This window comes from Macrobrachium nipponense, chromosome 43 (genome assembly GCF_015104395.2).
Source record: "Macrobrachium nipponense isolate FS-2020 chromosome 43, ASM1510439v2, whole genome shotgun sequence".
Taxonomy (NCBI): domain Eukaryota; kingdom Metazoa; phylum Arthropoda; class Malacostraca; order Decapoda; family Palaemonidae; genus Macrobrachium; species Macrobrachium nipponense.
The window spans coordinates 28,862,555-28,876,358 of NC_061104.1; the positions used below are offsets into that span (position 1 = coordinate 28,862,555).

Here is a 13,804-nt window from a genome sequence, read left to right on the forward strand (position 1 = left end):
TTAAGCTTCAGAGAAAACAAGAACGCAAAGAGAGAAATTTTGATAAATCTCCTTTCGTAGCATTAGTGCTGAATTGAAAATATAGGCCTACTTATTCTGTATTCCCATGCACAAGGCCGCTACCTTTGTTGTAAGTTTCATCGACGTTTCCTAAATGAAAATACGAGTGAGAAATTATCCCATAATGGGCGTAATGAAACCTTAGCAGCAGAGATTTCCAACGTCCTCCGAAAGAGCAAAGGACAATGTGATTACCTACTCTGCTACATTCATAAAACATGAGCAGTTGGTTCCTGAACCCTCCTACAAAAGTAGCGGTTGACATATTGAAATTTATAAATTCAAAAGATTTATAAAAACCCAAAAAACCCGAGGACAGCCAAGCAGGCAGACGATATGTCACCAAGGGTAATAATCATAGATAGAAGTCGTTCATTTTGACACTGCCCACTGTCTTTCCAAATGAGGCAGTGGGGAGCGGGCGCCAGGGGGAGGGAATGAAACATATAAGGAATATCAGGGAGTATCAGGTTTCTCCAGACACTTAGCGTATTCAGCGAATGACTGATGGTAATTACTGTGTTAATTCGATTTATGGATTGGCGCGAGTCATGCTTGTTTGAGTGATCTGCAGTGTGAATTTATATGTAGTTTGAGGTTTTGGGATATTCCTGTGCGTTGATTTCTTTTAGCCTTATATTATGATTCTGCGATCAACAGTGAGACGGCCATTATATAATGTTGATAGCACAATTTTTATTTCTTTCAGAGTTCGTATAGTCTACCTTCAGACCACCATAATTTTATTTTTATTGTGATCCCGCCATTAACCATGAGAATCCATTTACATAGCTAACGCTATATTTTCTTGAATTTTGTGCGTGGCTTTGGACACTCACTCAAAAAAAGTATTGCAACATGTTCCGCAAGTTTTCGTTCACTTAACAGTAATTTATTCTTTTGATATATACAGGTAAATGTGCTTTCTTTGTATTCGATTTTGTTTATTAATCATACTGTTAGATATAAAAAAGAATGGTGAGTGAAGAATTCATATTACGAAAAATGATGAAACATTTGAAACATCTTGCGTCAGATGATTAGGCAAAAACAGTCAAAGAAGAAACTATGTTCGAATCCAAAGAAGATCATATTGACCCATTAAATAGTATTGAATAATCATCAACGAATTATGTACATAAAGAAATAAATAATTTTACCATAATCGTCAAAAACACAAAAAAGAAAAAATCTCTTAACGTCGTATGTTATCGTCTGACGCCACACGCGGGCAGGAAAGACCTGCCTCGTTACTTGCGCCGATAAGACGGATAACAGACTCCGTTGCACCACTTTATCTCACAGGTCATCGATCATTAGTTTGCTTGAGAATAATGCTTCTATCGTAGATTTTGCTCGGCACCTTGGCACAAATAGAACAACCGTGTATAGATGGGTACAACAGAAAGAACGAGGGAATATGATAAATTTACTGTAAATGGAGGGTGACCCCATGGTTGCAAGTACTGTTGAAGATCATCATCGGATGATCATTGAAGGAGCTCCGCCTGATTCCCCTGACAACTGGTGTTGCTATAAAGAGAAAACATTGTGCTCTCCCATCAAGTTGATGCCTAAACCATCCGTAACAGGCTACATGAGGCCAATGCAATTTTCATCATATTCCTGCCAAGAAACCCTTCGTAACAAAGAAACACAAAGGAGAGAGGCCAGAGTTTGCATTGAAATATACTACAGTGGCCGATGAGAAGGAGACATTCTCCACTGATGAGCATATAGTCTTCTTCACTGCTGGCGTTTAACATTAACTAAGTTAATGTTGAACGTCTAGCCAATATTAATTCTTTAGAAGCTTAGATAAGAAAATACAAAAGTAGGCGTTATATATTGAGTTGATATCACAAGAGGTATCTAAATGATAGGCCTAAGTAGCAGTGAAATAAATCGGAAATTACACATGATAACGGTGTAATAGAAAGAATATAATTGCATACATAATTATATATATATATTATATATATATATATATATATATATATATTTATAGACAAAGTAGATAGGAAATATATATATATATATATATATATATATATATATATATATATATATATACAAATTTTATCTTACTTGATATATGGCTGTTTACCTGTCTCCCATCCTTGATGCCTTGATGTATATTGCGGCCTTCCTCTGCCCAACTACTCTGTGTCTATATATATACACACACACACACACACATATATATATATATACTATGTATATATATATATGTATATATATATATATATATATATATATATATATATATATATATATATATATATAGACAGAGAGTAGTTGGGCAGAAGAAGGCCGCAATATACATCAAGATAGGTGACAGGTATAGCACCAAGATATCAGGTAAGATAACATTCATTCACCAACGCATTTCGTTACATCATGTTACATCCTCAGGGCTACAAAAGAACAATAAAAGGCAAATCTAAGCAAATGGAAAAAACTACATAAAAAATTTGAAATGAATAATAAAATTAAAATTACAGTTAAAACTTAAGAAGTATTTCCAAAAACAGGAGAGTTAAAAAAAGACCTGTCATTGGGTAAAAAACAAAGAAAACAAAGATCATTTAGGCCAAGTACAGTTGAGCAGAAGAAGTATGCGAGTTCAGTTTTGGCGCTAATTGCTTAATAGAGATTCAAGAATAGGCAGTTCGTGAGAATGGCGAGTTTGGCCCAAGACAGAAAAGTCAGAGTATTTAATATTGGCATTACAAATAAGAGAATGGTTTCTGATATTAGAAAATTCGGGATTGGACAGCCTGCAAGCCGTTCGATGACTGCAGCCTTTATGAGAATCGGCTGCGACCCGCAGCAATCGTTTAGTCGATCCGACATAGATCCCCGATTCACATTTGGGGCAAGCGTGTTTGTAAACGATCGACGATTGCAGCGTTGGGCAGAGCGTATCTTTAAATTGATAAAAAATGAACCAGTTGTGAGAACCTCTTTTTTTTGGGATTAAAATATGTTACGGGTTATTGTAATCCCAATAAATCCTCTCACAATTGGTTCATATTTTAAATTCAAAGATAGGCTATAAAAGGTAGGTATGAAAATGTATGTATATATATGCATTTGTATGTATGTATGTATGTATGTGCCACACAAACTTTGACACGCATTGAACAATTTCAACCAAGCTTAGTATATATATGACTTAGCTTCTAGGAAAGAATGCTGTGGGGGTAAGACATCATTGGTATTTTTCCAAAGGGGGGTGTTGTGGGGAGAGGGGTAAAGAGTGAAAATTAAAATAACTGAAAATGACAGATATTAGTGCCTAATCCATAGTTTTGAGGTCGCTCAGATTAATAGTGACATTCCCGATGCTTTCAAGTCCAAGTTCAGCCCCAATAGGGAGAGGGAGTGAAAGGGGGTGGAACGGGGTGATATGAAAAAAAAATGACATATATCAGTGTCTAATCCATAGTTTTCAAGGTCGCTGAGATGAATATAACACTCCAATGCCCTTCAAATCCAAGTTCAGCCCCGATAGGAAGGGGAGTTGAGAAGAGGTGGAAAGGGGGTGACATGAAAAATAACTAAAAACGCCAGATAGTATCTAATCCTTAGCTTTAGAGGTTGCTGAGTTGAATAGTCACACTCCCGGTGCCCTTTAAGTTCAAGTTCAGCCCCGATAGGGAGGGGGAGAGAGAAGGGGTGGAAAATATAATTTAAAAAATGGTGGATATTTATGTCTAATCCATAGTTTTTGAGGTCGCTGAGAGAACAGAGGCACTCCCGATGCCCCGTAAGTCCAAGTTCAGCCCCAATAGGAATGGGGTGAGAAGTGGTGAAATATAAAATGTCAAAAATGCTGGGCAATGTAACTGAAGCAACTATCTTAACAGGAAAGGGAGAGAGAGAGAGAGAGAGAGAGAGAGAGAGAGAGAGAGAGAGTAGAGGGGGTTTGGGAGGAGAGAGGGAGAATTTATCAGTTGTCCTTTAGTGTCTTCCCTGGCATCGCTGTATTGGTCAGCGAGTATTTATGCAATATATATGATATACCAGCAAATCTTTACAAAAGTCGTAATTGTTGATGTTACTAAGGCTAAAAGTTCAACGTATGATAGTCTTAGGCCTATGTCTACAAAGTTCACACATATGGAGGAGATAAGACATATATTACAGCATACGGACAGTGATCGCCGTTGAAGTCTTATTGCAATATCTTGCAATCAAGTAAAGTATGACAACAATATCAGAAAAACTCGGTTTGAGAGAAACTGCAAGTAATATCTCGAACGCACCAGTAGCGTCTTGAGTGGTTTTATGCGCTTACAAAGGAGTTGCGAAATAGCGCTAGATGTCACTATTATGAGCAGTTGTCCGAAATGCTTTGAAGTACGTTGCAATACATTTTTACGTGTGTGTACTTGGATTCGGTATTTGTTATTCCTGATTTTTAGGTAATCCGGTATTGTCTGTCAGACGTTGACAGCAAGATTTGCAAAGTCTTGAGCGGTAGTTTTATGCAGATAACAAGATTTTACCTTTATTTTTATGTTCACGTTATATTTCATCTGTGGGGGGGTGGGTCTGAATTATGATCTCGATATCGGCGAAATAACATGTCCAGACAATCGTAAGATATGGATGCAAATATTTCTTCCTCTTGTCATTGTTGTTGTTGTTGCTCTTCTTCTTCTTATCCTTGAATAATTCTGTTCTCGATATCCTACTATTGTAACAGGTGTCTTCTTATTCTAGTATTAATATGTAGTTCTTCAAGAAGTTGGTGTTCCTCCAGATTGTCCTTGTTTTTTCATGAAAACTATCAGCTATAACAGGATGATAAAAAGCGCACAGCTTGATGAACCAACTGAAGGCCTATAGGATTTCCAAGAACAAACATTGGAGATATTTGCATTGACAAATATAAATATTCATTCAAGTTCATTAATTTCATTTATGTCATGAAAACCTTCTTTGCCATAAAATTTACCACAAAAGGAAATGAACGTAAATGGCGAATAAAAGTTATTGAAGTTATTGTCGAAAAAATTTTTTTTTCATATGTACTTCAAATATGTTATTCTCCCAAAAATTATTTTCAAAATTCATTAAACTTCCTTTTTTTATTTCATCATCGTTATGAAAGAATATCATGATACAAACGTTGAGGAAAAAGAACCTAAAAAAAGAAAAACCCTTGACGAATTGACGGTATACGTTTTACTGAAGATAACCTGCGAGCAAACCTTATCATATCTTGCGTTTTAGTACTTTGGGTCAGGTTTATGGTGTTCCCAAACCAAAGGTATTCACAGGTAACGGATACCAGGTTGCTGCTCTTGTTATCAAACACATCTGATTTTGTGCCAAGAGGATTTTTTTTATTATTTATTGCTCATATTTTGTTAACCAGCTTTTCACATGAAGATTTATTTCTTATGGGGAAAATTGTTTTTCGCTCATATTTTATTAACCAGCTGCTCACATCTCAATTTATTCCTTATGATGAAAAAAAAATTTCTCATATTTTGTTAACCGGCTTTTTCACATCCCGATTTATTCCTCGTGAGGAAAATTGTTTATTGTTCATATTTTGTTAACCAAATTTTTGCATCCTGGTTTATTCCTTGTGAGGAAAATTATTTATTGCTCATATTTTGTTAACCTGCTTTTCAAATCCTGATTTATTCCTTATGAGAAAAATTGTTTTTTGCCCATATTTTGTTAACCAGGTTTTTTCACATCCAGATTTATTCCTAATCAGGAAATTGTTTTTTGCTCATATTTTGTTAAGCGGCTTTTCATATCCTGATTTATTCCTTATGAGGAAAATTATTTTTTGCTCATAATTTGTTACCTACTTTTCACATCCCAATTTATTGCTTATGAGGAAAATTCTTTATTGCTCTTATTTTGTTAACCTTTTCACATTCCGATTTATTCCTTCAAAGGAAAATTGTTTATTGCTAATATTTTGGTAACCTGCTTTTCATATCCCAATTTATTGCTTATGAGGAAAATTGTTTACTGCTCATATCTTGTTAACCTTTCCACATCTCGATTTATTCCTTATGAGGAAAATAGTTTACATTTCATAATTTATTAACCATTTCACATTTCGGTTTATTCCTTATGAGGAAAACTGTTTATTGCTAATATGTTGATAACTAGCTTTATACATCTCGATTTTTTCCTTATGAGGAAAATTGACGACTCAATTTTTAAGGGACAAAATAAGGACCTTCGCGCTAACAAATTAGATCTATCCATCGGTTTTAATGTTATTCAATGAGTGATATGACAAGTCAGAGAAAGTACAGTGAGTGCATTTGAATTGTTTTGGGGTCAGAAAATGAGTCGTTAATGGAGCTGGAATGGTTAATGCCTGCAGTTGATACAGTGCTGACGGAAGACTGAAGATTTATGATTATGTGGAATTTAGTCTAAGCCACGCACTGGAGCACATGTTCCATTCAGCGATTGAGAGGGAAATGAGGATTGGGTGTGGTTGGAAGGCGAGAGAATGATCCAGATAATGCGGGAGATGAAGTACAAGGATCTAAAGGTTGAATGGGGAGAAAACTCCACAGATGCACTTAGAAGTAATGGTTGGGGTGGTTAGACAGCAAAAATAAAGAAATGAAACGGGAAATGGAGACAAAGTAAACAGCTAAAAAGTGGGTCAGCTAGGGGCCAAAATGACGCTGCAAACACCCTTTGCACCACGTGAGGTTCACGGACGACGTTATCCTGTTTTAGGTCATTTGTACTCCCCTTGCTAGAATACTGTTCTCTGGTGTGGATGTCCGCTTCTACCAGAGATTTATCTCTTTTAGATAGAGTGGTTCGTGATGGCAGGTTTCTGTTTCTTAATAGTAGCAGTTATGACTTGGATGGTCTCTTGTTTGTCACTTTTTCAGTTGTATATCAACAGAGATCTTTCACATTCTCAACTGATCCTTGATCCCTGCTGAGAGCAACCAGATTCGCTGAATAGCTGCACCAATATGCAGTAGATGTGCCTCTCTGTCGAACTTCTCATTTCCAGAGGTCCTTTATGCCTCACACCGTTGGACTGTGGAACAGCCTCCCAGAGGAAGTCGTGCAATTGGAACTTCTGAAGTTCAAGCGGAGGTGCAATACATGACTCCCTTAATACTATTTTTTTCTTGCCGTTTAATACGTTTTTATCCATTTGTTAATTTACTATTTTCGCCCCATTTTTGGTTAAGTGGGGTCACTTCTTTCTCTATTTCCCTTTACCTCCTCTGACTTCTTCCTAGTGAAATTATATCCTTGGAGGCTTGAATTTCAAGCCAATGGCCCCTTGAGTGGGCTTGTTCTATATGAATAGGGTTCATCTTCTGAATATTAATTAATAATAGTATTGGGAAAAACTCTCTATTACTAGAGTATATATAAGATTCTAAGGAGTCCACAATAATAATAAAAATTAAAAATTTTAAGAGTTCGTGTTTAATTTAAGAACACTTTATAAAGCTTTCGAACCCTTCCCACATCTTCAGTCCAAAGGCTTTTTGGACAGAAGATGAACCCAGGGAAAGGTTCGAAAGATTTATAAAGTGTTTTTAAGTTGTACACGAACTCTTAACATTTTTTTAGTTATTGTAGACTCCTTATAATAACAATAATAATAATAGTAATAATCATACTATAATGGGCGTAATGTCTGTCTGTCATTCAATCACGGCCAAACGGCTGGTTAGATGGGCATGAAACTTGGCAGGGTTATGGTGGGGACCCCTAAGATGGTTTGTAATGGGGTTTCATCCAACCTACCCCCCTCCTTTGTAGGGGGTGGGGGTGAGAAGGGATTCCCTGAAACGGAACTGTTTCTGGACGTGAAACGAGGCTGGTTATTCCCGTAGACTTAGTTACTTTACGCTTTTTCATACATAATTTCTGTACAACTTCCCCGGAGAAATTCGCGAATATTTCAGCTCGGACACAAAAGAAGATGAAAATTATCATCAATATCCGCAAGATTTTTTTAATAACTTAAATCCATCGGCACTGCCAGTGCACAGAATAACGTTGAAGAAGTACTGCCCGGTAATGTTGCTTCGGAATTTCGATCCTGCCAATGGACATAATAAAAAGGAAACTGACAAGTTCCTACTTTCTACTCTTTTTTGAAAGACACAGGATCATAAGAGCATTTATCAGTAGCCATAACGCACTGACATACAAGTTGCGTCTTTGCAGTAACATAATGAAAAGAAAGATACTTTATTATTCGTATCACCGTGCAAAGTAATTGACAAAGAAACGAACCAATCAAGATCCCTGTTCCGTTAAATGAAAGTCACCGACAAGAGAGAGAGAGAGAGAGAGAGAGAGAGAGAGAGAGAGAGAGAGAGAGAGCCATTTAACGACATTAATGCACTACAATTTTATAATTTTATCTTGCTATCGAAAAATGAGAGAGAGAAGATAATTTGTGATTTGAGAGCTAAGTAATCCGATAATCCCATCACCGTCTTCGTTACTTGACTTACATTGAGAGAGAGAGAGAGAGAGAGAGAGAGAGAGAGAGAGAGAGAGAGAGAGAGAGAATCATTAAAAGAGGGTAAACAATAATAAATACGAACTTCTTTACATTCATTGATCGTCCCTTCACTTACTTTAAGAGAGAGAGAGAGAGAGAGAGAGAGAGAGAGAGAGAGAGTGAGAGAGAGAGAGAGAGAGACTATTCGTGTAATCGCCCTTATTTTAATATTGCTGAACAAATAGTACATATAAATTTTTCACTTCTGCACCCGTATTTTATCACCCATCGTAGATGGGTAAGTTTGCTAGTAATAGTAATAATAAGAGGAGGAAGACAGTGAAGAGAAACTGCAAGAACAAGCAAAAGAGCTTGAAAGTCTGGAAGAGCAGGGACTTGAGAGTAGATGTAAATGAAAGTACAGATATATAGGTAAATGGAAACCAGGAAACCAATGAACTGTGATCTGAGTAGGAGAAGAAAGGAAGCGGCTCACTCATATAAGTATTTGGGAGTAAACCTAGCAGAGGATGGTAGGATTAGGGAAAAGGTTAAGCTACAGAGTGAATAAAGCAAGAAAGGTTGCAAGGTGTATGAAAATGATTAAGAGAACCTTGAATCGTCGTCTACGATAACCAAGGTGCGAATGTAAGGAGGGGAAGACCTAGGAAGGGATGGATATACTGGGTGAAAGAGGAATTTGAAAGGAAAGACCTTAAAATGCAGGAAGTATGAGAATGCCTATTGCAACAGGGTTGTTTGACGTGCTGCTCATGAACATTCATTGTAGGGGGATGGAGCGATGAGTGCTGAGGAAGTATTGCTACACAGAGCTGTATCCAGTGTTCGGTAATGACGATTGTGTGTTATTTTTCTCTAGAGCCACCCTGCACCGCCTGTCAAGGGAACTTGCTTAATACCGGAATACATACATATATGCATACATACTACATACACACGGGCACACACATATATACTATATATATATATATATATATATATATATATATATATATATATATATATATATATATATATATATATACATTTATATATATATATATATATATATATATATATATATATATATATATATATATATATATATATACCTCGAGCTACAATGTCCTTTAATATTTAATTCGCTCTACCTCAGAATTAATATATTTTCATATATGCTTTAACCAAGAAGGGGAATTTTTTTCTCGATAATAGATTTGCCCCTTCGGTTAAGCATATATGAAAATATATTAAATTCCGAGGTAGAGCGAATTATACTCTGTTTTTTTTCATCTGTCCATCCGCCTGTGGTGTTTTGTATGGTAACACTGCGTCCCGGGCTTTAGACAGTTACATTCAGCTTACATTCAACGATTATAACAATATCCTATTTCGAATATTAACGGTGTAATTTGCATACAGTAAATTATGAAAACACTTTACAGTTGCAAATGTACACCCAGATATCCTTTTATTTACCTAAAAATTACACATAGCGTAACTATTTAAAGCCCGGGACGCAGTGTTACCATACACACACACACACACACACACGAACACTCTATTGTCTCTTCGGGCCTCTTGTTGACTCATTGCCATTCGCATCAAGCTCTTACGGTGTATTGCAAGGTAATTAATATTTTTTGTGTGGTTGCTAGATTCTTGTTAAGCTAGTTTCCTAAAAGTTTTTATAAACATTAATTTTTCGGCGACTACCATGATCAAACCACCCAAATATCCCAACATCTAGCACGAGTTTGTTATATCACAGATAAATAAATGGTTGGCGTATCACTGAAATATATCATGTTTAAATAGCCATTCTACGTCCATAATTAGATTATATAGAGGAGACAGACTTGATATCCACTTTACTTTGAATTTTTGTATTTTATGTATTGACGCGGTGAGGCAGAAAATGCTATGATGAATAGTACTATTCCCGTTTTGGTATTGACGCCAATTTTGCAAACTACCGAAATAATGCTGTCGCTGCTGGTTCTGCCCTTATTGTGATGCACAAGTTGCACATCTGGAGTCAAAAAAAGATCTATTGTATACGAAAGATCATTTCTTTTGATCTTTGCATTTGTACCTTTCCCGTTTCATCGTCTCCGTATCAAAATAATTCATTCTAGAGAATCTGCCGCCCATGACCTCTTCACCTCCCAATCAATTCTTGCAGGTGTGGTTCAGCAACCGACGGGCGCGCTGGCGGAAGCAGATGACCGGCCAGGGCATGGGAGTGACAGCCCTGAACGCCCTCGCCATGACGACAACCACCTATCCCGGTTCCCTACCGCCCACTCTCCACCCACCCGTCACAGCTCCGGCACCCATCACCTCGGCGACGACTACACCCTCTACGACGATGGGCGCCTCCGCCCATCATTACGCTGCTCATCACGAACACGCCCACGCGGCTGCAGCCGCTGCTGTAGCTCACCAGACGCACGGTAAGGCGCTCTTGTTCCGGAAGGAGATCGTGCTCCAGGCCATTCCTAGTCTCATAAAGATGTTCCTGTTAGGTTAGCCGAGTCTCCTCTTTTGTCTCCACTCCTCTGCAGGCAAGGATAGTTTCAGGATGACCTCCCCAAAACTATTCACTTTCCCATGCATTTTTATGACCAAAATCCTAGCTCTCATGGCTAATGCTTCTTATTTCACCATCGAGAAGGACGAAGGAGTAATGGGTAAAGGGTGAGCTTTTTAGGACTACTTTATTCCCTCGTTTTGCTTTTCACTTATTTGTTAAGTATTTGAAACATCAGACCGTCTTCAGTATTTTGACAGTCGAAAAAGGGTCTAGGCAGCATGTCTGTTTACATGCTTTTCAAGAATGTATTAGCTAATCTATCCATCGGCCATTACCTAGTTTGTAGGTCATGTGGCACAATGAATTTACCCACCAAGCAAAGTAAACTTAAGTAGATAAATAACAAATTTCTGTGCGCACTGCCCAAACTGTAATTGACTAGACGTTTCATAATGATAAATACATAAATAAATAAATAAGATATTCAGTGTCCATTACGCAAGTCCATCTTGTCTTAGAAGAATTCTGAAGAGCACCACCCTCACCTCCCTCTCTCCTCCCCAGGCGATGCCAGTGCTTGGTCCCGAGCGGCCCTCATGAACCAGCAAGTGGCCTCGGCAGGCGGGAGCAGCGGCGGGGGTGGCACCGGTTCTGGCACCGGTATGTCGGACGGAACCCTCCAGGCCAACCTGCAGTCACAGACGAACCTCCAGACGCAGATGATGTCTATGCTGTCGTCCAACAACAACGCCTCCTCAATATTCCCTCCGGGGTCGCACAGTTCATTACTACAGACAGGTAAACCACCAGGTGATGTTCTTAGTGGCGGAATGGAAACGAGAATAAATAATAATAATAATAATAATAATAATAATAATAATAATAATAATAATAATAATAATAATAGTAATAATAATAAAAAAAAATTTTATTTTCAGTTCAAGGGCATATACAGGGAATATACAAAGAATAGACAATAACATACACAATCTAGATACATAAGATGACATGATAGGAAAAAAATTAACCGATCGGCAAAATCCACACTTGTTCAAGTAATATAAAAGATGGTAATAAAAAAATAATGGTAAAAACAGTAATAGTAATGAAAAAACAGTTAAAAAATAAACATACTTCAGATGTTAAACAGACATCTCATGGTCTTAAAGGTATGGTTGATGATTAAAAAAAATAATCGACATGGTTTTGCACTACCGCCAGTTAAGGACGTGGGTGATGAATGATGATAGTATTGAAAGAAATATTACAAGGGAAGGATTACCTGCAGACATAAAACACACATGTGATCATTCTAATGCTGAGAATAAACAAAGACGGAGAATATTTTCCCTTGGTTTAGTGATTATAAGAACGCTGTGATGCGTCTAAACTGCTAACTTCGGCAGTTTAGATTCATCGTGGCGTTCATATAATCACCAAACCAAAGGAAAACAGTCTTCGTTTATATTTATTCTCATCATTAAAATGATCACCTGTGTGCTTGACATCTGTACAACCTCCGATGTAGATGCTTTCTTTTATCATCAACCATACCACTAAGCCCTTAATTAAGAAAAGGCGCCTCAGTGGCGTGGTTGGTATGGTATTAGCGTCCCACCTCGGTGGTCGCGGGTTCGATTCCCGGCCATTCCATTGAGGAGTGAGAGAAGTGTATTTCTGGTGATAGAAGTTCAACTCCCGACGTGGTTCGGAAGTCACGTAAAGCCGTTGCTCCCGTTGCTGAATAACCACTGGTTCCATGCAACGTAAAAGCACTATGCAACAACCCAACTTAATTAAGAAGTCTGTTTACCCATCTGAGGTACAAACAAAACTGAATGTTTTCCAATCTTATTATATTCGTAAATTACATAAAACTACTTCCAATAGTATTATGTTATTTGATATTTTGTACTATATAGAAATCTTAGAAGTGGCAAAGATAAACTAACAAATTTTTCTTTTTAATTGCGCTAGACAGAGACAGAAAAATGAACTGATAAAGTAAATCTTAATTAGCATCCAAGAAAATTAAGCCAAATCTTGATTCATTTATTTTAAAATCCCCCTTTTCTTAGGCTGAGGGAAAAACCCTTTGCCTTTGGTCTCTTCGCGCTTAGATGTCCAACTTCTTTAACTTTCTAACCTAACCGGTTACAACCTATCAGTTTAGAAATGGAACTGAGAGATCTCGTCAGAGTAATTCGTAATGATGTAAAACTGAGACGCGTGACTCCAATTGATGACGTCACTTCCTTGCAGGTGGCGCCGGCACTGGTTCGGCAGGCTTGCTCGGCAGCCACGGGTCGTCCGCCACGGATTACTCCACGGCCAATGGCCTGACCTCCTCCTCTGCCGGGCATCACGCCGACGCCGCCTCTTGGACGCCCGCCCTCCACTCGAAGGGCGCCGATTCCTGGGCTTCCCATCACCACACCCATCATATTCCCTACGACAACTACAGGTAATTTCAGAACAACCAGAGGAGGTTAACATTGCAACATCCTTCAAAATAAGATTCTTTTGGTGTTTAGCTTTATCTATTTATTTATTAATACACATATTATGTGTAGTAATTATTATTTATAAATGCACATAGTATGTATATTAATTTATTTCTACATTACTGTGAAAGTTATATTTTTTCTGATTTAATTGTATTTTTATCTAATGCATGCGTTTGATATTTACAGAAATTTCTGCTTGACCTCTATTTATTTTGA

The 13,804-nt window shown here is 37.6% G+C and overlaps 1 protein-coding gene across 1 annotated transcript in view; it reads left to right on the top strand.

Moving 5' to 3' along the window:
• LOC135213617 (protein gooseberry-neuro-like) overlaps window positions 1-13,804 on the top strand; it is a 154,621-nt gene that overhangs the window by 137,974 nt on the left and 2,843 nt on the right. Inside the window, exons 5-7 of the mRNA XM_064247642.1 lie at window positions 10,731-11,001; window positions 11,646-11,879; window positions 13,344-13,545. Coding sequence (XP_064103712.1) covers window positions 10,731-11,001; window positions 11,646-11,879; window positions 13,344-13,545 — 707 coding nt within the window. The remainder of the gene's footprint in view (window positions 1-10,730; window positions 11,002-11,645; window positions 11,880-13,343; window positions 13,546-13,804) is intronic.